Genomic DNA, 26527 nt, shown 5'->3' with positions numbered 1-26527 from the left:
TCCTCACTCAATTATTTATATAGGCTCTGACGTAAGGTATTTAGCTCCAGTAAATTAATTTGTGTAACAGATTCCTCAGCGGCTCCACTTAACGACCCGTCTAAACGACAGCTGACAGATGACCCATTTGACAATCAATGTCAGTGTAAGCAACTTCGCACTTGTCAGTTTAGCTAATGTCAATGAAGACGGTGGAATTGCTCTGCTGGACTATTTTTTTTTTTTTTGCATAGAAACCGCGTCGGTCGTGCATACTAAATAAGTTTTATCCACAATGTTCTAAACTGACACGTGTGCTTGTGTGTGTGTGTGGTGGTGGTGGTGGTGGTTGGGGGGGGGGGGGGGCGTATACCCTACCCTACCCTTAATTTATGAGAAATCCTCCCTTCAATACATTTTAGTAGAGCATGCGTCGAAGTAAAAATTATATGGATAGGCTACATATACACACACAAAGCTTGTCCATTGGACAATAAAATATTGTGAAAAGGTGTTGACAAAAAGCTCTAAGCGGCCCTGTCTTTCTTCAAACTTGAAGATGAACTTGAGAGAAAACCCCGTATCCATTTAAGCTCCTCCAAAGTGAGGCCTCTGCGGCACAAAGGCAAATCCTCGAAAGCACGGCAGCGAAAAGGGCTATGGGGACTGTCCTTTCTCATTCAGAAACTCCAAAGGGAGGCCAGAAAAGTTTGAACAAAAGAGCAAGGAAAAATAAAGGCAGATGAATAATTCAGTACACCCCGCTGTTGGTTAGTTTTGTAATATTAAGGAATCAGCTGCTGGAATAGACCAAACACTGGACGGCGCAAAACGTTTCTTTTTGTCCGAAAATGGTTTGTGCTCATTCTGAAATTGGGCTATTGTAGCCTACGCACTATTTGCCTGTTGTGTGTATTCAAGCGTTTGTGTTTTTGAGAGCTAAAAAGCTACTCCGGACAGAAACATTAAACAGGGAAATTTAAATGTTTATTGGCTCAATTCGAAAATGGTTGAATATGTTATGCCAATTACGTTAATACTAACTATATTTTAATGAGAGCATTTTTTGGCCGCAATTTTTCAGTGTTATTTACAGTAACACTTTTGTATAGCCTGTTTCGTTTCTTCTTGGTGGTGTACACATTATTAATTGTAGGTCTGTTGTGAATTAGACATGTGAATTTGAATTTTTAAATATTTTATGTGCTAATACTATTTTTAATATGTCAAACAAATGTTATTTCAACAATGTTGGCCGTCCATATCAACGCGCAGTGTCAGTCTTATTAATCTTGTGATGAGTCAAGTTGCCTTAGTGTCTAATGGGTCTTATCATGTGATTTGTTTATTGGATCTGTCAGTAAATTTGCGCGCGTCTGAAGTTTTTAATTTACTAGGAATGTTATGCCAGCGTCTCGGCAGAATTTTTAGCAAACCACCCATGTTAATTATTCCTACAAATCTCTCTTTAATGACCTCGTGTTTAAACCGAAGTACTAAATGTGCTTTTTAATTCTTGAAAAGATTCGCATTTTCCCCAGTTGCAGTTTACCATCCGGCTGGCGTTTAATAATGTTAAGACTTATTAGAGTTCGTAATGAAAACGCTGTCTGCTGAATGGGCGGTTGTGTTGGAGAGGGCTGTAATAGCTCGCAGGCATGGTAAGAAATGCATTTATCCCCAATCAGCCCTCGCTCTCTGGGTTTTCAGCACAAACGTTATGTTGAAGGGTTTTAAACCCGATTAAATTGAGCCCTTTATTTCTTTTCACTTTCATCTCTAAACGGCTCACTCTGCCTCGCCCTGGGCACAAATTCATGAGATTTTTGGTTTATTTAACATTATTTATTCATTTATTTATTTATTTATTTATTTATTTATTTTATATATTTACAGTCTTACTATCTGTCAACGTCCATATGTTCTCAAATCAGAAGAGGTATTATGAATGTAATAAATAAAAAATATGATTTTACAGAAATTGTCAACATTTTAAGTAGTCAGTGCCAGAACAGCTGTCTTAATTTTCGTGATGAAATAACATATATCTAAATTTAGCAACTTATCACATTATTGAATTCCACACGCCCTCTTTAAGAAATTTGTTGATGAGTCCTGTGCACCTGATGGCTTGTTCTCACGTGGGCGCGGCGCAATTACACTTTGGCGTCATTACACCTGCCGTCCTCATTAGCGCGCGACCAAATTATGAACGGCATGGACACACTCGCAGAACATGCCACGTTTAATTATAGGCCTTGGATACGACGAGGCATGTGGCAGTGCATGAACCGCTGGTTTCCAACTCACCTGGTGTGGCTATTGTTAACCCCCCCCCCCCCCCCCCCCCCCCACACACACACACACACACAAACACACGCACGCATATATAACCAAAAAATCTATCTTTCCATTTATCGAGAACAAACTAAACCAACACTCGGTTGGCTTCTGCAAGTAACGTGTTGGGGAGATTGAGGCGACAGACACTTCAGCAAATCGGAGGATTACCTGAGGTTCTCAATCTAATCAAACAGAGGCCAGACGGGATTTGTCAGTGTTGTGAGGGGATAATAATAGGGGCCAGTAGAGAGATAGCGGGGTGTCAGACAGTCCAAGGCTTGGGGCCCGCTTTCACTGTGCATATTCAATTAAAGATTGAGGGCCCGCTGGAGAACCCAGGGATATGTTTTACAGAAAGCAAAAGAGACAAAGGAAATCCTACAGCAGCCTAATGAGAGATTTCACAAAGAGTTGCAGCGTATCGCAAATGGTTACTGTTACTTTTTTTCTAAACTTGGCCTAGGCCTACTATTTACCGACAGGATGGAACGGTGAAAAGTGGGTGAACATGTCCATTTTTTTGAGGGGAAGGGGGAGACATCATGGAGTTAATGACAACTATGAATATTGTAGAACACGAGGAATGCCAATGTATTTTGCCAAACACCTTAACACGTTAAAGAGTTTAAAAATGTTCATGAACATCCCCCTTCTGTTTCTTTCTCCCTTTACCATGGCCTATATTTATATCGAAATAAAACGAATATTTCGCAGTCTAAAGCCAGGCTGAATGAGCGGGACAGGGGAATGAAGCGCGAGACCACTTCAAACAAATCCATCTGGAATAGTGTGCGCGCAGGAGAGAGATTTAGTGAAAGTATGGGGAAGTTATTTAGCTATTAATAACATTTTTCCTCAGGCATCGAGACTCACTCCATCTGCACTTTCTCGCAGCTATTTGGCTGGGTTGAAATTGAGGGAGACCCAAATGTTGGACAGAGATAACACTGGCATCACAGCCTGGACCATGCTCTGCGCATCACTGCATTAAACTAGGATTAACCTCCCCTTTCCTGCCACTCTCTCTCACCACGTTTCTGCGGCTGTCACATCCGAGGATTTTCTTAAAGAATAGAAAAAATGCAGAATAAGCGTGAGGCCTCCCCTTTGTGTAATAATAATCACGAGGATAATAATAATAATAATAATAATAATAATAATAATAATAATAATATGTATTAAATTGATTATATTAAATGTGGTAACACATTGTTTACACAGTGATCTGCAAACTGCATCTTTAAAGTATAGGGTAATTCATTTTTGTTTTATTATAATTTACATTAGCCTATCAGTGATCAGTGGAATTGCTTTTAATGGAATTTGATGGTTCACATGTTTAAGGAATCATTTGGACCTTTGCAGTATACTGTCTAGAAATGCAAACGTTCAGCACTGATTTAACATGTCAGTGCTTGTCATTCAAATGGTCTGTTTTGCTAACATTAGCAATTGTAGCCACACTGTTATCCACTGCGATAACTGTGCGTGACAACTGGTGGACCTGTAACTTGACGTGTTAAGTCGTTAACGTAATGACACGTCAACTGATACCAATTTACGAGGAAAGCCTTTGAAATAGCAGAAGAGGTCTTGATAAGTCCCGAGGAATATTAAAGTGTAATTATAGACAGCGGTTCTGCTGACCTGTGAACTTAAGGCGGTCCCTGAATTTGTCACGAAGGGGATTTAGGTGTGTGTTTCAGAGGTTTTTTTTTATGTGTAGGCTATGCCAGAGTGGCCTATGAGTAGGTGCTACGAGGAAAGGCGGCTAGAGGAAATGAGCGGCTTACACACTTTGATCCTCGGTTGCATTTTTGCATATCAGAAACATTTGCGGTGACACAAACACAATGGGAGTTCATCATATTACAGACTGACAGTGGCGTTTTCAACTCTCCCTGTCTGTTAATTAAAACGAGATGTGCCATGTGGGACACGCTCTAGCCTATCTCTATCTGTACACACTCAGCCCAGTAGGGTAGGCCTACTTAGGAGAATGGCATTGGGATCTCTTGTGGGGGGCTCTGAAAAAGGCGCAATCTTCTCTTTTCCGACTGCTTAGGGGAAATTCTAAAGTGTACAGAAGAAGACATGGGGATTTCTTCTTCATATATAATGTCAGCTTCATAATCCTCCCCCTCTTAATAACTTTAAAGGATTCAATTTCTCCTCTCGTTTGAAGGACTGAACGTCTCTGGCACTGGGTGTCAACTGTAAAACTCAAGGTGAACCTGTAACTACACCGACATTGTCATACCATATTGTTCGTGCATTAATTTAGTTATGTTTTGATGTTTACAATGTTGCCCTTTGTAGCATGACTTGCGTTATACATGACAGAAAATACAATTTTACTATATAAATTGAACTTGTCCGTGGACTATAAGAATTCGTTTCATATTTTGGATCCGGACTCCCGACCCTATTTAACACGCTCTGGCGATGCTTTGAGGCACTGACCACCATCGGTAGGCTATCTGCGGGGAGAGGCAGCGAAGGGGCGCTTTGGTAGATTCTTGGAACAAAGCGAACACACGACGAGGGAATTCCTGCTGACACAAATTAAGGGAGAAGTATTGCCCCGAGGGCTTCCTATCGTGTAACAGAAGTGTTTTTGATGGCGGAGTGCGCCAATATCGCTGTCTGTGGTTTAATTTGGGTTTCAGCTCCATCGGGGGAACTCTTCATGACCCCACGTTATAGCGCATGCTCGAATTGCAGTCTGGTTCTTTATGCAAGAACTCCCCCTGACAAAAATGTGAACAGTGAAGATTTGACACGGGGCAACATTTGACCGAGTTTAATAGAAGCATTCAATATATTGGTATTTAACCGTCTGCATGCTGAATCACACCAGCCCTAGCCTATGCTCTCATTACTTAAGAGAATGCAATGTGCCACAATCACATGTTGTAACACCACAGTTGTAAACTAGCCAACCATTAGCTTTCCATGTTTCTTTAAGTGATGCACATAAAATGAAATATAAAATAAATAAAACAAAAATTAAGCAGGTGAATTCAGGGCCTAAACTATTTGTATATTGTTGCACATATATTCGTAAACTAGCCTACTACACATGAATGTAATCAAATACAAACATTACTTTTTAGATTAAGAGGTATAAAAATCACATAAAAATCATCTTGAGTGAAAATAATTGTGTTCGGTAATTCTGGAGAAATAGGCTACATAGCCTTGGTCATATAGTTCATAATGAAGAACGATAGAACTGAAAAACAACTAGGGATAAACTATTAGGCCCCCTAATGTGGTGTGTAGATAGATCTTGTCATTTCGATGGTTAAAGTCACCTTTTTTTACTATGGCTGGAGATTGGAGTGCTGAAGCGTGTATGGGCATAATTAATTATGGGGCAACGGCATGGACGGCAGCAGTAGCATATCCATCTTTTAGTTCTAAAGCACCTCAACAGACACACATCTAAAAATTTCTGCTGTAATTTCTTTTTTTTTCTCAATAGTGTTGTCTTCAACAATCACGATTTGGTTAGGTAGCCAACATAAAATAGACGAATTGTCGTTTTGGTTTTTTTGTGGTTGATATTGTGCCATAGCCATTATTGAGAGACGTGTGGACTGTTGCGTAGGCCCTATAAATGAATCTGTGTAACTTTCAGACATATCTATTTTTCCACAAAACCATATATCACAAGGTGTAATGGACGCGCATTTCCCTCTTTTTTGGGGTAGAAAAATCGACCTATCGATTGATTGATCGATTAAAAGATTACTAGTTCCTAAGCTTACATTTGTAAAATAATTATGAAAACAACCATTGGAAATGATTCCATGAAAATCAATGTTTAGTGGTTGATACTAAAAAGTAGGGAAACTTGATACAACATCCTGCTTTTGTTTCGTCCTGTTGGTTCTAAATTCTCACACATTTCTCCTGCTGTTTTGATAATAGGCCTACCTCATTTTAAGCCGTGACTGGATGTAATTGTCCCGTTTCATCCTGCCAATATTTGAAAGATCCAATGAACAATATGGCGTCCTTATATGGGCGAAATTGAGCAGCGAACTGAATTATCTAATAGCCTAACTAGCATTTTTTATTTTACAGTCGTCAACAAGTGAATGTTGATTAAGGTATCATCAGTATTGCTAAATTAAAGGATGGATCTGAGAAGGTCTATAAATCGGTTTATTTTCCAAATGAAAACGATTGACTATTGATAAATGTTATTGTGGAAGATTTATCTAATTTAATTCAGTCGTAAATAGATCGAAGACATCCACTGATTCCACCCCCACCCCTCTTATGTTGTGACATCTTGGCGTTGAACTCGGTAAACTGGAGTTGACAGGGGGACGCTATCCAGGGATCTCCCTGGACCTGACTCGGAAATCATAATTTGACTGGTCTTTCCTCCTCTGAAAACAAGGCGCTGAACTTGTCAGGTCTAATTAAGGCGCTGAAATGTGCTTTGGCCAGAAACAGTAGGTGGTGGGACAGGGCAGTCCACACGAACTGGTTTTGTTATGGTCCAGACGAGGGAAGGTAGCGCAATGTTACGCACAGTGGGGTTTGGACTAGCACTGGAGGGGCGTTTGCGCTGTTTGCTAGTTTGTCAATTCTGTCTCCCTTGTGCTGTGGGCAAAGTGGGATAGACCAAGCGTGGACTCTGGCAGTCCATTCTAATTGACTATGAAATTAATTAGAATAGACATTCATTAAGGTCTTTAAAGTTTGGCTAATTTTTTCACAGACTTTAAAGGTATAACAGTGGATTAATGGCTTATAGCCAATATTAACATTTATTGCATCCTAATAATTTGTGATGCCTGCCAGACGGATGTCAGAAGAATTGTGCAATTAATAACTGGAGAATCACCAGTGGCTGCTCATTTTATCATTGTGAACAGTAAAGTAAGATTTTTATGAAACTTTCATACATAATGCCCTAAATGTGTATCCTCCTCTGACTGAAAGACTCTTAATACAATTGTCACAAATAATCATTGAGAGCTATTTTTTAACCTTGTGTGTTTACACAGCAATGAAACCATGCATTTGAACAAATGTATGTGTGTGTGTGTCTTTGTGCGTATTTATACTCTCTATTGAATAAGATATCGAAGCCTTGAATCATCCTCTCTCTTTCAGCATAGAAGAAAATTCAATTGTCTCCTTTTCCTTTATTTGGAGGCATTTTGTTCTTTTAATTGAATGCAGCTTTTTTCTGGTGTTGGGCCTAAGACCCTTCAGATGTGTGACAGGCTGCTCTCCCCATTGTCAGACGAACTGCGTCTTAAAAGGAAAACAGAGAGAATAGGGAGGAGGAGAGAGAAAGGACCTTCTGTTATTTTGTGTCTTCAGGCTCGCCGCACTAGTCCATTCAAGGCAAGTTGATGAACTCCTCGAAAAAGTTTATTAAGGGGAACAAAACAATGGGAACCAAAGCCTCGGGGCGAGCGGGCAGACAGTTTATAAACTAGCGGGTATTGTGCCTCCGAGGCAGATGCTTGAGTAGGCCTGAATGGGACCTTCAAACTGACACGATGGGGCTGGACAGCAGCATGCGAAGGGGACTTCTTGTGGCGAGGAGCGGAGAGAGGAGCTGTCTCCTCTGCATTAATGTACATCTGCAGCAGCAGAGCTCCTCCAAGCCAGGCCAAGGGATGGTCATGACCATGGCAAAAAATTATTTTCAGCAACCTCCGTCTGCAACCTGTTTTAGAGATGCTGGACTGAGATGCTGGACTGCAATAAAGTTGTGGTTGTTTTTTATTGTATATCATATGTGTTTATTATTCAGCTTTGATTCAGGACAGTGTTATCCTTGTATAAGCAACATTTTATGAAATTTAAAACAGTTCTGGTTGATTGTCATGGCATTCTATCTGGTTTTCACACCAGTTGAATTAGGCGCAGATAGCAACAAGTATATTCACAGTTTGTAAGACCACAAGAAATATGAGCGCTTTCTCAACTCATCTCTGTAGATTTGCTGCTTATTTCTCATTCTACTATACCATCTCTTCTGCTCACATTTGGTCTTATATTTACTCCCCCCAACCTAGAATATTATAGTTCTTCTCTTTTCTCCTTTCTTCACTTCTTTCGTTTTGTCTGTGTCTCTTTTCTCTCTCTGGCCCCTCTCTTTTCTTTTTCCTCCTCTTCTCTCTTCATCTCTCTCTGTCTCTCCCTCTCCCCCTCTTTTTTTCTTTTGCTTTGGCTTTCTGCCACAGCACATCACATCACAGGAGTTCTGTGATTTGTGACCCTGGTAACCTGCACTTAATCTTCCTAAAGAGGGGGACCATCGGAGAGGCGATCTCTGTTCCCCAGCACACTGCACTGCAGCAGGGGCACCCACAGCTCTGGACTCTAGCTCTGGCAGGTGCCATCACCATTAGCAACACAATCGCCTCCTCCTCCTCCTCCTCCTTTTCCAGCCTCAGAGAGGCGGTTAACTCAAACTACGAGTTGATTTAGGGAGGGAGTCGTGGGGGTAACGGTGGTAGTTAGGGGAGGTGAGCATGGGGGGGGGGTATAGGTCTGTTGTGGGTGTGGGGGTAGTTTGTGTGTGTGTGTGTGGGGAGGGGGCATAAATTGGACGGGGTGGGCACAGGAGAGGATTACACTCTGAGACAGCTATTAGCAGGGATGAGGCTTTTCTAAACAAACAACCGAAAAAAAAGGTGAAGAGGACAGAGGGACGACTAAGAAAAGATCAATAATGTGTTAGCTTATGATGCCGTACGGTGATGGCTCTGCAGTACTTATTTTGTTCTGTATTGTTTTTCTTGGTTATTTTATGTGAGCCCTTTTAAGATGTGTGTGCTTCGTATTGGCAATCCAATTTAGATTGGAGTCGGAGCAGGTATATTTATTTATTCAGTCAATGATTTGTTAAAGAGCCATGGCCTAGGTGCTTGGAGTGGGCTGTATGGCTTTTTATACAGTAATGACTCACAGTAAGTGGTCTTTAAATTGTCAGTACTTAGCATATTTGGGACCTTGGTGAGAAGAACAGAGAAATAGAGTTGAAGCTGCCGCATGTATCCCTTGGGGAGTATAGACTATTTCTTTCCATTGTACACAGGTATTATCAAGACCAGAGAAAAAGAGATTGATAAATTAAATGAACAGACTGTGATGCTTGATACCCTTGTGAAGGTATTGTCAGTAATGAGGAAAAAGCAATGTCTTCCACTATAATACCACTGTGGTATCTCTTGAAATGTTTTTTTTAACCTAGCCAAACAACAAGATCTCATGTTGGAGTTTCGCTTCTATCTGGATGTTGAAAAAAGAAAAGAAAACACTTTTATCCCAATGATATGAAAAGCCCTGTTTTAATTGCTCAGTTGATGCCATTTTCTTGTAATCATTTACTTGAGGTGTCTGAAAATCAGAGCAGAATGAGGAAGCCTACTTTGAGCATTTAGTGTGCTCTCCACTTCCTAAACAGTGCGGACTATAGCTGTTTAAACCTCTCTCCTATTCGTCACAAGTTGCTGTTCACTCTTTTAGTGTGTGCACACTTTCAGCGAGGTTCATCCTCAAGAGGTTTAAAGAGGCCGTCATTTGTTCCCATCAGCCCTCTCCTTTGTGTGTTTCACCCAACTGAGCGGTGAAACCTAGTATTCAGTTCACTTCAGCACCTCTTAGCAAGACTCTTTGTGAATTCTTGCAAGTGTGCCAGCTCTTGTAGTCCTATACTTGCTCAGTATAATGACACCAATAAACAAGCATGTTGTAGCTTTGTCAATGGCCCAGAGGAACAATAACATCGTTTGTTGATCTTTAGCTAAAAAAAAGTGCTGACCATCCAGACAATGTGTTGGAGAGGGTCAGTAGAGGGTAGGGAAGGGGAGTTCACACGCTGTTGGGTTTAGTTAGTGCACGTAGTGGCATTCGGAAGAGCTGTGCAGTTAGATGGATGTTGGGTATGTGGAAGTGCATCACATCTGAGACTTGGCACCGCATCGGCTCTCTGACAACAGGTGATGTTCCCACAAAGAGGCTTGCCACTGTGCAGTTTAAAAAGCGCCGCCTGCGAATCAGTTCACGTTTGCCATTTCTGAGCAGCGGTTTTAACTACCCGCTTTTCAACTTCTAAAAGAAGCCTTGGCAGGGCGTTCGCACGAAAAACACTATGTTGGATTCCTCCTTTCCACCCGATAACAAGCTGTGCCACTTCTTAATGTGGAAAGAGCCAAAGCACCTGTCTCTGTAAAGCCGGCCTCCACTCCATGTAACCTCACAAAGGCAATGTGCTTCGCCAGGTGTCAGACAGTGGCAGTGTATCAACAATTTATTACAGCATTAGACGAAGCCGCAGTCTGCTTTCCCAAACCCAGTGCCAAGACAGGCCTTTAGTCACACAGACAACAGTGAAGTGTAATATTTATTGGGCAACATGTGTGTAGCCATGTCAGTGTTGTAGCACAGTGTTTAGCCATACCCCCCCCCCCCCCTCGCGTCTTATAGACTCTTTGACTCTTTGAAGAGAGTTCCATTATCAGCATCATAGTTGGCCCCACAAGACTTCCTTTTTAACATTCCATATGTTATCTTAATGCAGAGGAAGTAGATTGGGACCCAAATAGAACGTTCAAGCATTGTTTTTGTTTTTATTGTTGAAAGGGTCTATAGTGCGTTGCTGCCATGAAAAGATCACACAACACAAAGCAAAAGAGAGCAGCCATATGTAATGTATGTAATATATAAGCGGTGTTCTTGATGATTCTGTTATTTCCCTACTCATTGAACAGAAGACTCCTCCAATTTTAGTTTCCTCTGGTTCCCAGTGTCTATGAGTTGTCAAAACTTTGACAGTTAGCATGCATGGGACATTGTGTGGGGCAAATTATGATCTGCCTGTTACTGTGGTGGGTCGCATTCACAAGGACAACAAGCATTTCTTGCTAATTTTGTTACAATGAAGGGGATGCCCCACATAATGTGCAACACTAATTAAGTTTAGAGCTGGATGCCCAGTCTCCCCCTCGGTGATGAATTAGACACATTCACATCATGGTCGACTGGTTTAAAAATCACCATTAGCCCATGCTACTTAGGGCCATAACATCGCCCATTTTATGCTTTTGATGGGCCTAGCAAATGGAATCTTCATTTGTTTCATCTGAACGTGGGGCCTGCAATGTGATGTTGACGTCGTCATTTTTTTCCACAAGCAACCACATTAAAAAAAAAAAAAAAAAACAGATGAACATGTTTTGGAGAGTGTTGCGAATCAGAAATGTGTCCTTTTTTGTGTTGAACTCCAAATTGAAACGCATGGGCGGTGGTCGGCTAACACTTAAGCAACAGCAGGACCAAGCAGCAGCAGCAGCAGCAGCTCACCACGCAAGCCTTGCCAGTCGGGCCGACTTCAAACAGAGGCTTGACTCCCATTTTTAACTAATGGGCTTATTTATGCATCCCCTGTCACTCTCTCCTTGGGGGGAATGTGCTCCCTCTCATTTCAAGACGCTTTTCTTCTTCCCGGTACATTCTAAAGCCCACAATATAGAGTGCAGATTTTCTGACATTAACATGGAGCACTGTGACGAGCGGCTGATGTAACTCGGCAAACAGGAAATATTAAAGAGCCCCTCCGTGTCCCGGGGAGAAGCGTTCTGCTCCGCTCGCTCGCTCGCTCGAAAACGTTTTATTTGAATTTTCACCAAATCTCGCTCGGGCAGGCAGACGGGCAGACAGGGAGGGAGCAGTGGAATAAGACAGAGATGGAGCCACATGGCTCCAGGATTCCTTTTAAAAATAAAACCCCGGGCCCTCTGCCGCCACGTGATCCCTCCAGAACGGTTGTAGCCCAAGTCAAGTTTTTATGATCTTTCGAGGTAAAGTGTTGTACTCACTGATGGGCAGAGACAGAACATGACAAGAACGGCTTCCTTGGAATGTTTTCCCATCAGTTTGAAGTCAAGCTAAATTAATATCTGTATTTTATATGTCTGTTATTGTGGGGATTTTTCCCCCCTTATCAGACAATGGTTGAAAAACCACAGAGTAAAACTCTTTTTCTGTTTTATGCAACTGTCTGTTTTTTATCATCTTGTGATTCATATGAGGAGCAAGCATTGACAGGAGAACTTGGATGTAACCTGTCACACTATTCTCACTGGTTAAACAACTAGACTTTTTTCAGTTGTTTGGACCCTTCTCAACTTGTCTGACAACCATTTGTTCAACACTACAGTGTGGTGGCATGTTGAACACTAATTATCTGATAATTTACTGTTTAAAAGGCAGTCATCTACAGTGAGTAATTAGTACACACAGAGCATCAGACACAGTCCGATAGTCTGTGTCTTTCCCCATCTCTCCAGACCTGACTTTACAGTTGTGTAGGTAAGCATTCAGGTAAAGCCTAGCTTTAGTGTTTGATTTCCTGCGTAGGCTCTGTGCAGGGAGCCCCAGGACAGGCCAGTCATTCGGGGGGTGGGTGGTGGTGGTGGTAGTTGGGCTGTTCTTTTCCACCATAGCCCTTCGGGCTTCACCCTGAGTTTGCTGCCCCTCTCTTAATTTCATTACTTAAGCTGCGACCTTAATTAGCAGGAACCCAACCCCAGGAAATGAAATCCTATTTGACGCTAAAAGGAGGAAGGGAGAGATGGTGTAAAAAAGGAAGCCTGCCCTTTTCCTCCCCCATCCCCCTCCCTTTTTACTGAACTTCATACTGCCAATTCCCCCACCCTCATACACACACACGCACACATATGCACACCACAATTTAAGAGCTACAAAAACAACCACGTAAAATTATGACCACTCTCATACAGTATACTTTATAACTTCATGAAGCGTGTCACATTTTTGGATGGCAAATGGCAAAGACTTTCAAGTGCTTCATTATGCCACAGATGCTGTTTGTGCTTTTTGTTCGGTGTTTGCGCATCCGTGGTGGAGTTGTCCACTTTCTGTGTTTCTTTCCCCCTGCATATAATCATCTGATATCAGTAGACTAGAGTCTTGTTTGTTTATTTATTTATATTTGCTTGTTTGGGCACCACCTGGAGTGCATCTAAAATGGAAAAACTCTTTTTTTCTTTCAGTCTTAAGTGGTCACAAAAACCTCCCACCGCCTCCACACCCCCACCGCCTCCCACCCCACCCTCCTCCTCCAGCCCTCCCCTCTGTGCCCTCCCCTCCGTCTCCGAGCCCTTCACGGCTCATATTGAGGCTCCGCGCTTCCCCCGGAGGAGAGGGGGCATGGCGAGTCAATATGTCAGCGTTTATCGATACCCCGCGGAGCAGCGCGGGCTTGTCAGGGCTCCATTCAGGCCTCTAATGGCCCCCTGCGGCGCTGTGTCTATGGGGCCTGAAAGCGCCAGAGGCCCCTGTGGCCCGCTCCCCTTGTTGAAGGTGAGGCACGCCGCTCTCACGGATGCAGCGCGGGCCCTGCCTTCACGCCCATGACAGCAGCCATACAAGGAGGACCTGTGCTCCTCTGCCTCTCTCTCTCTCTCTCCCTCTCTCTCTCTCTCTCTCTCTCTCCCTCTCCCTCTCCCTCTCCTTGAAAACCTTTTTTTTTCGCTCTGTCCTTTTTCTTTCTTTTTTGAGACCTTTGGTGAATGAAAATGAAGCTAATTGTTTGTTGTGGGAGCCAAAGATTATACACCCCTCCCTTCTTTTTGGCTCTTTTTGGAGAATGGGGGTGAATTTTTGTTGCCCTCCCTTTCTGGCTGTGGCAGTGTTGTCATCTTCTAAAGGATGTGAATGTATCCTAAAGAAAGTGAAAAAAAGCATTGGAATTTTACTTGGGAATGTGCAGGGAAAAGACTGTTTTGACAAGCGCAGAGAGACACAAGCAAGTATTGTTGATGGCTGTAAGCATTCTTACATGAAGGGAATGTAGTTTAGTAAAACTCTGGAGCCCAGAGTTTGTTTGAAGGTCTGTACCAGTTTCAGGTTTTCAGGTTTCGGTTTGTATTTTCCCCTCTGTCTCAGCTCTAACGCCGCCTGTGACATTTTATGTTGGCCAAACATTCATCTGTATTATTATCAGAAGTTCTTTTTTGCTATTGCCATTTCAAAACAACTTCCAATACAAACTGTTGGCAAAAGATTACAACAATGGAGCATAGCACACACATTCTCAACTCTACAAAGTAGAGAAGGCATGTTTGTGTCCCATTTTATTCTCTTTCTTCCTTTTTCTATTTCATTGTCTCTTTGCAAAATTTTAGTCACTCTTGCAACATGTCTAAAATCAGGAAATCTTTTTATAGACACCCTTTAAACTGTTTTTATCATCTCTCGCGGCTCCATAAGTTTGGCAAACACTTAGAGACGTGAAGAAGGAAGCACATTGAAGAGGAGTTCCGCGCCATTCTCCAAAAATGCAAATTCCTCCGTCGGTTGTGTGATCTTCCTCCCCGCCCCCAAACCTTTCTCACCATGAGCGATTTCTCTTTTTTTTTTCTTGCTTGCTTGCTCGTACTAGTATCTGAGGTTCAATCCATAACAGACCTGAGGAAAGGAAGATGGTTTTATATTCAGGCCTCAAGCCAGAAAGATTGCAGCCAGGCAGATGGATGTTGGAGATAGCAAATCAGATCGCAAACGCAAACACGGCTCATTATGGTCTGTTGGGATAATGAGGTTTTTTTTTAACACCGAGCCCCCACCCATTCCCCAGCACCCCTATTCCTGATGACTGACAAAAAGTATAATTGCAACATCAACTCCAACAAAAGACATGCACAAAATAAACATGTAAACAAAAAGCAAAAAAAAAGAAAAAAAGATGGGCTGGTATTTTTGTCCTATGGGTATGTTGTCAGATTCACTCAACTGGTGTGATTCGGTGCTGGAAGGCTGGTCCTTTGAATGCCTACGAAATACTGGGTGCGAGGCATGATTGTGATTATGCTGGAACTAATATGCTTTTCAAAATGAGCTATTATGAGCTAATGCTGCCATACTGAAAGCCTTGCCTGGTTTTGTCCCTCTGTCTTGGGTAGTTTGCAAGGTACAGCTGATATTTAGGCCATTGGTTACGGTATTAAGAAAAAATAGGCTGCATGGAAGCTGGCGTAATGTTGAGCTAATACTGATTCAAAGGCAATCTCGCAGATGAGACTGAATCTACTCCACCACCCTCGTGAAATCATGGAGGCTTTCTATCATTCCCTTATCCCTGACTAATTCACCGGGGTTTCAGCGATAAGTGCGTTCTTTCTATTTTGGCATTAATTTGGCTTTTCAATTGTCCTCTGCCTCACGTTCATGTATAAACATGTCAGGAACTAGTTGTCATGACATCATGTCAAATTTAGATAAACAACTCGCATGTCAACACAACATGAGACCTTTGAGAGCTATGCCATGTCTCAAAGAGAGTGACGAATTTTGCATAATTTAGCCTGAAAAATTATAGAGCAGATAATGTGTTGGGAGTTTTTACCATCCTTTTCGCGCCACAGGCCTGGCAGAGCTGTAGAGCAGATTGTGTTCAGTTGTTCACATCCTTTTCCAAACCACCTACAAAAAGCTGTGGCCATTGGTTACCTAGTGGAAATCATATTAATGTTTGGCTTCTTTCAATATGGAAACCTTGTTTTTTTGCACGTTTGAATGTATCTATGAGTATTTGTATTATAGGAATTGCTCCACTCTCCTCTCCTATTCAAAATATGTTCAACAGAGTTTTGCTTTTAGCAGAACTTCCGCTTACTCATTGAGGATGTTTTGGTGTTGGGGGTGGGAGGGAGTGAGGGAATCTGGGCATCTACTTTTTAATGATGCTTGTGAGGCAGGACTCCTGGCCACAGATGTTGAAGTGCTTGGCCCCTCTGCTCCTCAGCTGCAGTGTTTATGGACTCTGCAGCTGTGGACAGGAGTTGATCAGGGCCATATTACCACCCCAGACGCTCCCCTCCAGCCCGGGGACTATGCTGAAAAAGGCCAGAGGGACGGGGCAGGGGAGAGGAGCAGAGAGGAGGGGAGCAGAGAGGAGGAGGAGAGAGAGGAGGGGGAGAGAGAGCTGGAGGGTGCTTAAAAGACTTTTTAAAAAGCCAAAGAAAGGCGAGGGCTGGACCAAGGCGGAGCCTGGAGCTCAGGGGTCTAGATGGGGGTCGAGCGGAGGGACTGAGGGGGTGGAGGAGGGTGGAGGAGCGGGTCCTCTGGTGATGGAAATCCCATCTGCGATGAAAGCAAAATGTGGGGTCGGGGAAGAGATGACTGTTGCATGCTGGGAGAGGGCAGTTCTGACGTGAACGCTAGCCAACCTGCCAAGCTCCCTGGCCAGTAACGGGCAAGAGGCTCTGATCCGTGTGAGTCATGTTGTTGGAGTCAAAATACTTCAAGACATCAAACGAGGCTTCTTGGGTTTGTTCTGGTGTTTAGAAAGCGTATACATGTAGAGTGCACCTAGGCTGAACTGAAATCTTTCACACCACTGTCTAATTTAAATATATTTCTTAAGGCAAAGTAAGTTTAGTTATACTGTATAGCACAATAAACACATAGCGGACATCTAGTTATTTACATTTATTTTTTGTTATTTAGTTATTTCAGACAAATCTTTTTTGTATGGAATGCATAACGTGTCTTGATTGATCACTGAAGGCAGGTTTGCATTTGCTAACAGGAATATGCAACTGTGTTCTCACTGTAAACTATCAAGTCCACAGACTACCTAGAACAAATTCATTTTTTTTCTCTTTTGACACCTTACAAAAGTACATGTCTGGCCTAGAACACCAAACTCTTTTTTCTTTTGCACCCCCATTCTTTCTCTCATGACGAAAGGTTTGGCACTGAAGGAGAACATCGCTTCAGAAAGAAAAAAAATCTCTTCGATCCCATCTGCTTCGCACCTGCCTTATCCCTACCGGGAAGCCACCGCATGCAAAGTCAATATCTACTTTAAAAAAAATCACTGATGGGCCCTGGAGGAAAACGCATTCCTGTCTTAATACACTCTCAATAGGGCATAATTAAGCTCTAATTGCTTGATTAGAGTGAAGGCAAGTGTTGAGTGCTTTATCAATATCCCCCACAACCTTCAAATGGAATTACAGTGAGACTGGCATTATGAGACGGCTTAATCGGGATGTAGCGCATTGTCTTAGAACAGGGCGAACTGTTCGAGAATTGACCCCAGCGCCTGTGGGGATTTTGTTTGGTGGAAGGTGCTGATTACAGAGCTCTATTTTTTTCTTTCATTCTTTCCTTCTTTCATTCTCTCTTGTTCTTTTATCGCGCCAGAGACATGTGTAAACAAGACTCATGCAAATTCTAATTCGAGAGCTTTTGTTTGCAGAGGGATGTAGGATGGAGTGGAAACGTTGAGCGATGCTCAACACTGTGGACTCGCACGGGCTTCACGTCTGCTCTGTCTGCTGCACCTAAGTGGTGCATTTCCAGTCGCTGATATAAACTTATGCAAAAGTGTACACACACACAAATGAACACACGCACATTTGTGCAGAGATCTGTGTACACTTATATAAACACTTATGCAGACACATATTTTTTTTTTATTTCTTATTTCTTGGTGTGTTAATTCGCAAGCAGAACCAAGCAAACAGCTGTGTCACTCCCAATTCCTGTGAAGACTGCCGGGTACCATATGTCTCCAGTTGCATTACTTGTCTGCCATAACCTATTCTGTCCTAATGGAGATCCCTGTTTCCTGAATGAAACTGAACATCCCAATCACCGGATCTAGTGAGAATGGCAAAAGATGGGGGAGGGTGGGGCTCCCTCAGCAGCCGTGCACTGGCCCTGTGTGTCTGCACTGTGTCCATAATCCAACCCACAGAGGCACAAGCAGAGATGGTGACCATCAGCATGGAGCGCAAGATCATTGGCTGAACTTTATCATGTATGGACCATTGCCCAGTGTGTCAGAACAAGTGTAATCGCTCAACCATTTTAGAACACAATGAGTCTCATTCATTGATACCAGGGGAACTTTTTGAAAGACTTTACTTAAGAGCTGTATCATAAAAGCACCAATTTTTTTTGCCCCTTTTGTTTGAAAATTCTAAAATAATGATGTTTTTTAATACTTCAAAATAACATTTGATAAATTAACCTTACATTTTTCAGTAGCCATAGGTGTGTAGATTTGAACAAAATCTGGTTTGGTTCTTACCAGTGCTTTTACTGCCTGAAATATCCGATTTTGTTTACCACGCTCAGAGTTTAGTGCTGGGCTGGTGGGTGCCCTATTTCCGCCCTTTCACACAGCACATCAACGGTTAGACCGAGAAGTCTCGTCGCGAAATCAATTCAGTTCAATTCAGCTCCAAGCGGATTTGTACATGCAGCCTTACAACACTGTTTACAGATCTTCGAGTCACGGTAAAATGTTATTTTTGGTACATAGCTAATTTAGATACACTTATGGTGTGGGTGCTTGCATTTCTTTACGAATCCACCGCCTTGGTTTGTATAGAAATGAGAGGGCGAAATAGGTGACGGGTGGTAATAGGTGACATTCCGATATCAACATGGCTTACATGTTACCCATGTTCAATTGTAGTTAAATAGTCATGATCATTAGACAAATGGTTGAGGCTGTTCAAATACTCTCTTCTAAGCAAACAAAATGGGGAGAGGGTGAGTGGGAAGAAGACAACTGGTAATCTAACCAAGCCATGTGTGAGGGATACTATCTGAGGAATGGATGAAGGATGAAGAAGAGGAAGAAAAAGAGGAGAATCATGCCCACCCCAACATCACTGCCCCCACCACCACCCCCCTCCCCCGCAGGGCATGGAGGTGACTTTGGGAAGTGATCTATAGAGCACTGTGGCAGTCTGGAGTGCCGTCACGGCGCGTTACTGGCGAATTACAGCTGCGCATCCTCATGAAAACCAACAAAGGGGGGCTCGGCGCCCTCCGTATGTACATATTCAACTTCCCATGTTCAAGGGTATATCTTGCGTGAGAGGGTGGTCGGCCGAGGGAGTCCGGCGTTGGAAAAATCAATCTTTATTAAAAGAGAGGGGCTGTGGGGAGAGACGGGGGGGAAAAGAATTGATTTAATGAATGCGGACTCATGTCCTGCGGCCGGTTGTAATCCGTTGAGAATCATTGAGCACGAGCTCGGGGGAGACAAAAAGACGATCGGAGAAGGCTCCTCGAGTGGCCTGTAATGATAGTCTCCATAAAATCCCCTAATTCCTTGTTTAATTAAACTCCGGCGCTGGCCTTGAGACGGAGCCAGTTTGGTTGGTCGTTTTCACTACTAATACGTTTTTGTCCTTTTGGGAAGGGATGGCGTTTTGCTCTTTTCTTTTCTTCCTATTTTTTGTCTGTCTTTGACATGAAGGAAACCAACACTCCTTCATTTGAATGCCACTGACACAAATGGGCAAACAATGCGCACAAATACTTACACAGATGCACTTGCTCACATTTGCTCAGTTGGACACACACACATACGTACACACATACACACACATACGTACACACATACACACACATACATACACACATATACACACACACACACGTACACACACACACGTACACACACACAGGCATATGTACACACACATTTAACATCAGAGATGCAACATACAACCAGCTCTTCCTCTGTATGATACATTATAATATAATTATATATCTCTTGCTCATACACTCACACAAACACATCCTCTCTCATTTAACACACACACACACACACACACACACACACACACACACACTCTTCTGTCTTTTGGGTGGAAGCACACACACACACACTCATGCAAGCCCTCCTCGAGCTGGCTTCATTTCGTGTTTGGCAGTCGTCCAGATGGGCTATGAGTGCCCGGCTGGCCTAACTGAGCTGGCAGTGGGGGACAGAGCAGGAGACAGGAGAGAGAAGGACAGAGTCCAGCTGAAGAGATCCAGAGAGACTCAGCTGCCATGGCTGCTGCTGCTGCTGCTGGAGGTGGAGCTGGAACTGGGAGAGGGATGGAGCAGGCAGAGAAAGAGAGAGAGAGAGAGATACAGAGAAATAGAGGGAGATACAGAAAAAGGAGAGGGAGTGTGAGATGCAGAGAAAAAGACAGAGCAAGAGAGAGAAATGCAGAGAAAAAGACAGAGCGAGAGAGATAGAGATACAGAGAAAGAGATGGACAGAGAGAGTGAAAGAGCACAAAGAAGATGGAGAGATGAATAGAAGCTGAAATAGAAAGGGAGAGAGCAAAAGAGATAGAGATGGGCAGAGAGAGCAAACAAGAGAGTGAGCACATCATGGGGCTTTGCCTTCCCTGAAACACCTCTTCCCAAATGGGGGAAGGTTATGAGGGGGACTTGTTTTTGTTGTTGTTGTTGTTGTTGCCATTCTGCTGGTGTTTTTTTTTACAGATATGTCATTTTCTGTCTTTTATTTCTCTCTCCTAGCTCTGTTGTCTTTCTTTCGGTCTTTCGTGCTGGCAGATGATGCAACGGTACACGGCCTAGAGCAACACTAGCAAGCCTCAAACCCAAATGTCACCATTTTTGTCATCTCAATGAGCAAATGTGTAGGACTGATCTTTCTTCTGTGGCAGGATTTGTGTGTGTGTGTGTGTGTGTGTTTTTAAGCTGGCCACATTGTGTGAAAGGCATCACAGAGGAGGTGCACAAATAAATTATGATGCAATTTTATCATGGTATCAAATCAATTATCACGGTAATGCATTGTGGTGTGTGTGGAATCCCTGGTTTCGGATGCGCCTCTTGGCCTCGTATCCAGCACCCTGTGTCTGGCTCTGAGCAGCCAATATATATTCCCCTGGCTAAGATGCAAACGGAGCACAGCAACTGTCAACCGTGCTTTTTTGCCTATGCCTTCCTGGCTGAATGACGAATGTAAAATATGTTGTAATTTATTTCTCAACAGTAGCTGGGAACACAAAGGCGCCCCGGCTCGGCTCAATGGTGCAGTAGCGCAGTGCCGGGGCGCCGAGTTCGTATTTTCGGCACTGCTCCTCTCGGAGGATAGCTCCAGGCTAGCGTTGGAGAATAGAGGGGCATGCAGAGGCAAGGTGTCCGCTGAAGATTAGTCTCTACCAGCACCCACCTCCCCTCCACCCCCCCTCCCTCACACACACACACACACACACACACACACACACACACACTCTCTCCAGCCTTCTCCACACCACCCTCAGGGCCTCTCTGCCTCCTCTGATGCTGGATGGGGCTTTTTGAAGACCACTTCCTTTTTAAATGACAACTCAACAGATTGAAATTATATTGAGATTGAGGTTTTTTTGTTGTTGTATTTGTTGTGGTGGTGGTGGTGGTTGAGGTGGTGTAATCTTAGTAATAGCCAGATATGTTGCAGTGAGAGTGGGTTGAAGATGGCGGAGGAGTGTTTTCCTGTTTAGTGAGCACCTTCACAGAGTTTGCTGATTTATTTAAAACTCATGCTTTCACCACATCACCACATGCTTTCAGTTGAGAACGTGCAGTGTTAGTGGAACTGGTGGAATCGGTTCCATCAAAAAAGAGTCATGGTTTCACTGTAGAATATAATAACTGTGGAATATAATAAAACAGCTTGTTGCGCAAATTTGCTGTATCAATAGCTCTAGCATAGGTGGAGTATTGTTCACCTGATATTACCTGTTCAACATTAGAACCAACTTCTGAAAACTAACCCAGATCAAGACTGGATGTGTACCTACCTGGGTGAAGACTCATGCATTCATGTGTTCACCTGAGGTGTGTTCAAATTCTTTGACCAGAGACAAACTTTCGCAGTGAACATGTTTGTCCGAACAGATATATTTTAAATATTTTTTTTGTAAACACTCCATCAGTAGTAACTTTCTGTCCCACTCCCAACATGTTTGCGGAGAACTACTTTCTCAAACAGTTTGACAGTGTTTGCACACGGTTGTGGAAAACTCCAGCCAAACAGAAAACTATTTGCAAACGTTCAAAAACGTTCGCCTATGTTTGCGAATTTGAATGCACCTCTGATGTCCGGTAACGTCCTTTGCTCCCCTGCTGCAGGTAACCGCACTGACGAGGGCTCGGACGTGGAGTCTGAGCCGGACCTGCCCCTGAAGAGGAAGCAGCGCCGCAGCCGGACCACCTTCACGGCCGAGCAGCTGGAGGAGCTGGAGAAGGCCTTCGAGCGGACACACTACCCCGACATCTACACCAGGGAGGAGCTGGCCCAGAGGACCAAACTCACAGAGGCACGCGTGCAGGTTAGACTGACACACACACACACACACACACACACACACACACACACACACACACACACACACACATACATACATATATATAATCACACACACATACACACATACACATACATATATATATATATAATCACACACACATACACACACACACGTGTTTATATGTATATTGTGTATATACATGCACAATCAAAGACACACACACACACAGAGACACACATCTACATCTACGCACACAGAAATACACTTATGTATACATATTCACACATGCACATGCAGCATATACAAATAAACAGAAAAACATGCAAACTAAGCATATGAACTCATTGATAAAACTTAAACAGTCGTACAGAAGACAGACACACAAAAAGTAACCTCAGAGATGATGAATTCATACACAAACAGTCATTAAATACAACATGTATATGCACATAAAGAATGCATAAAAAGACATGACATCAGCAGCTGAACTCAGTCATATACCATATATGTATAGGTCAGACATACAATGCTTCTTATATACATAAATCTGCAACCATATGGAAACGGACACATATGTTGAACATACAAACACACGTGTACACATACATGCTCACACACCTACTCATGCATGCATACTCACACATGCACACACAAGTGCAGGTGTGTACTGACGGCCAAACCACAAGCTTTGGCCACATTCGCGGAGGACCGTTACCTCCACACAGCTCTGTGGTAGTCCCATGAACCATCAGTGATGTGTGCGCTCCTCCAGTGATAGATAGCCCCTGTGGAACAATCGCTCCGGCCAGGTTTACGCAGCTGCAAGATGAGCCATGAATCATCTGGAATTGCCTGAATACATCACACCTTCCCCATTTGCTATCTGTTTGGGCCTGGAAGGCCTTGCCCTCTTTTCACAGGCCCTGAGACGCAAAGGAAATCAGGCTAACGCAAACGTTTTTTCCGAGTTCATTCCGATGGACCTCAATCAAATCAGTGGCGCTCTCTTTACATTGAGGCCTCAGTTGAGTGGCCCATGGACAAATTTGCAGCCTTATTAGGTTATTGAATAGAGATGCAGAGAGAGTGGAGGGAGGGAGGGAGGGAGAGGGTGAAGAGTTCCTTTGGCAGGTGTCCATGTCCTGCCCGGAGGGGAAGTGAGCTAAAGGGGCAGATGGTAAACCATGAGTAAAGGGTGAGCGTAAAGGTTAGTTTCGCTTAGACAACAGAGGGATGAGGTGAGACCTTAGGGAACTCCGAGGTTCAGAGAACATGAAGAACAGGTTGTACCTCAGGGAGTAAACTTCAGAGGTGGTACCTCCAGGAACCGAAAGACAAGGCGTAACCACAGAGAATGTAAATATTAGGTGGTTCTTAACTGCACAACAAAGTTCCTCAGTAAGTCTCAAAGCACCTCAGCGATCAAACCGCCACAAGTGCAGTCAGACCTTGGAGAATAATTGCCACTTATGGCTAAGGTTAACATTACTGAGATCTCTCATGAAGGACTGTCTTGAGTTTCTCAAAATAAAACATCTATTTTAAAACAAAACAATAACATTATTTCTCTCAGCTGAATGTAAAGCTAATGGATGAGTCATCATTACTTTTGTTCATGTACTTTTTACTTATTAGTTCCACTCTGAGTAATGAACTGTATCCAGAGAGCTTAAAACGAATAAGTCGTCATTTTATGAGCCCTGTAGCCTATTCATAGGCCCTACGTAAAATACTTGTATGAAGAGTAGTTTGCTTGGCATCTAAAATCCAATATGCTTCCAGTGGAAGGGAATATAGTTTTGATGGATGATGTTTATTTTTCCTGAATGGATCTTAAGCGAGGTCCAGCTAGGCCAGAACAGAAGCGCTCAGTTGGGCCTAACATAATTGTGGGAATGAGAACAGAGCCAACTGAATTTGCATAAATGCATTTGGATATGACCGTGTAATTTTAAATTGGACAGAGATAATGGCCATGTCCTTCCTCTTTTCCTCCAACTCTTTTACTGGCCTCTTCTCCTCTGACATCTTTACTACCTATCAGAGACATTATAAGGACTTTTTTTATCTGTGCATCCAGTGGAGATTGAATTTTTGTTTTTTACCTGGACTTCTCTGTGATGTTAATGTCTGTGCAGATGTTGGCATGTATTACGGAGGAAGAGAGGCTTTTCTGTCAGCCTGGCAGTTTTTATGCAACACCCAGGGCAAATAGAGTAGACTTATAGCAACAGCTGTGCCAAAGAATGAGAGAGAGAGAGAGAAAGAGAGAGAGGGAAAGGGAGAAGGAATGGAGGTGAAGAAGATGGAGTGAGCGAAGGAGAGCAGGGGTTCTGTGTGTGTGTGTGTGTGTGTGTGGGGGGGGGGGGGTTGATGGAGGATTTGGTGGTGGTGGTGGGGGTCCTATGCATTCCTGATGGATTTCTCATTTGGGCCCTGGGTCAGGATCTCTTCCCAGGCCTTTAAAGGCGTCCGCTGCCGCCGCCGCTTGTAAACCCTTCCACATATCAGAGAGGAGCCCCAAGAGTCTCCCGGGACCCCACGGCTCGACAACAACATTAATCAATCAAGCCCTCGTAAAAAAAGAGAGGAGAGGTAGCTGGGAGGCCATTCTCATTTTACTTCACTCTTCTGCCCAACTCCCCTCCTCCATCTCACTCTCTCTTCTCATTTTCTCTCTCTGCTTTTCCCTCTCTCTATCCTCCTCCTCCTTCTTCTTCTTCTTCTTCTTCTTCTCTCCCCTTCACCTTCTCTCCCCTTCACCTTCCACCTTCTCCTTCATAGTCTATCTCTCTTGCCCCCCCCCTCGTTCTTTCCTTCTCTGGACCCCCGTCCAGTCCAGCGTGCATGCAGAGTGAGGAGGGGCTAACTGATTCCACATATGTCTCTGTCCGTCTCACAAGCCTCAAGAAAGAAGACATATGTGTCTAAACGGTTGGCCCGGTCCGCTCTGGGGAGGATGCTGAGAGATTTATCTTATGCTTGTTTGTTTGCAATATATTACAGACTAGAGTGTATCAGAGGGCTCCTTGCAGACAGACGGGGACACGGCTAGACAAAGGGAACATTGACTTCAAATTTATTTGACAGATGCGTTGAGAGGAAAGGATCACCGGAGAGGAACTGCACATGTGGCAGCGTCTGGATTTATTTAGTGAGATGTGTCATTTGTTGAGTTGTACCAGAGGAAACTGTCTGCATGATGGAAGAAGTGGATAGTCGTTGGATCTAAGATGGGAAGAGCTGGTTTCTATTTTAGTGCTTTTGCTAAGTTCCCCAAGTGCAGTGCTAACAGGATAATTAGCATTAACAATGGTTGTGATTGGTTTAAGTGGGGAAGGACATAGTGTCCAATTAACCAGTGAAAGGCCATGTGTTTAGCTTGAACAACTGACCATTTGTATCTTGTACAATCATTTGCGGGTCAGTTGAATGCTTTGGCTCTGTTTTGCTGTACGTTCTGCAGAGTCGATTCCTTAGATTTGGCGTGTGTTTATATTTTGCGGTACGTTCTGCAGAGTCCGTTCCTCAGATTTGCCATGTGTTTATGGTAGTCATGCAAATGAGTGAGGACTTACCGTGGTGAGGTGGCAAAGTGAGCGGGACAAACGAACAAGGCAAGGAACACTTCCTCTGTTTTTAGACAGGGCGGCTAAAGGATGTCATGTGAGCAGCACTGAGGTATTTGAGTCATGGATATAATTTGTTAATGCAATTTTCCTCATAATCTAATTCCTAAACGCTTTGAAAATCTCCAAAGGTCAACTCAAACTTAATTTTCTTAAAAGGTCACTCTAAGAAAGTGACTCTGGTTAACCAAAGTAAATAATGGCCATGGGTCTTCAATGTTGTCTAGGACAGTGCCCGTAGGGAGTAGGATGGGGTGGGGTTGGGGGAAATAGATGGTGAGACTGTGAAGACTATTGTGTGTGTGTTTTTTTTCTCTCTCTCTCGCTATCCCTCTTTTTTCTCATTTTTTCTTTATCTGCCCTTTTTATCTCTTTTTTTGTCATGGTCACTTTTATTGCTTCACATCACATTTTCCCGCTTTTTTTGTGCAAATTTTGTTGTGG

At 43.3% G+C, this 26527-nt stretch overlaps 1 protein-coding gene across 2 annotated transcripts in view; it reads left to right on the top strand.

The window, feature by feature from the left end:
• Positions 1 to 26527, top strand: part of pax7a (paired box 7a) — a 62129-nt gene that overhangs the window by 3055 nt on the left and 32547 nt on the right. For both annotated transcript variants that reach the window (XM_076267315.1, XM_076267314.1), the window contains exon 5: positions 22276 to 22475. In XM_076267315.1, the coding sequence (XP_076123430.1) occupies positions 22276 to 22475 (200 nt within the window). The remainder of the gene's footprint in view (positions 1 to 22275; positions 22476 to 26527) is intronic.

This window comes from Alosa pseudoharengus, unplaced genomic scaffold (assembly GCF_046254945.1).
Source record: "Alosa pseudoharengus isolate Yale_2024_CS ecotype anadromous, Long Island Sound unplaced genomic scaffold, YU_APseudo_1.1 YU_APseudo_1.1_scf_5, whole genome shotgun sequence".
Classification (NCBI taxonomy): Eukaryota; Metazoa; Chordata; class Actinopteri; order Clupeiformes; family Clupeidae; genus Alosa; species Alosa pseudoharengus.
This window is presented reverse-complemented; position numbering and strand designations above follow the sequence as displayed.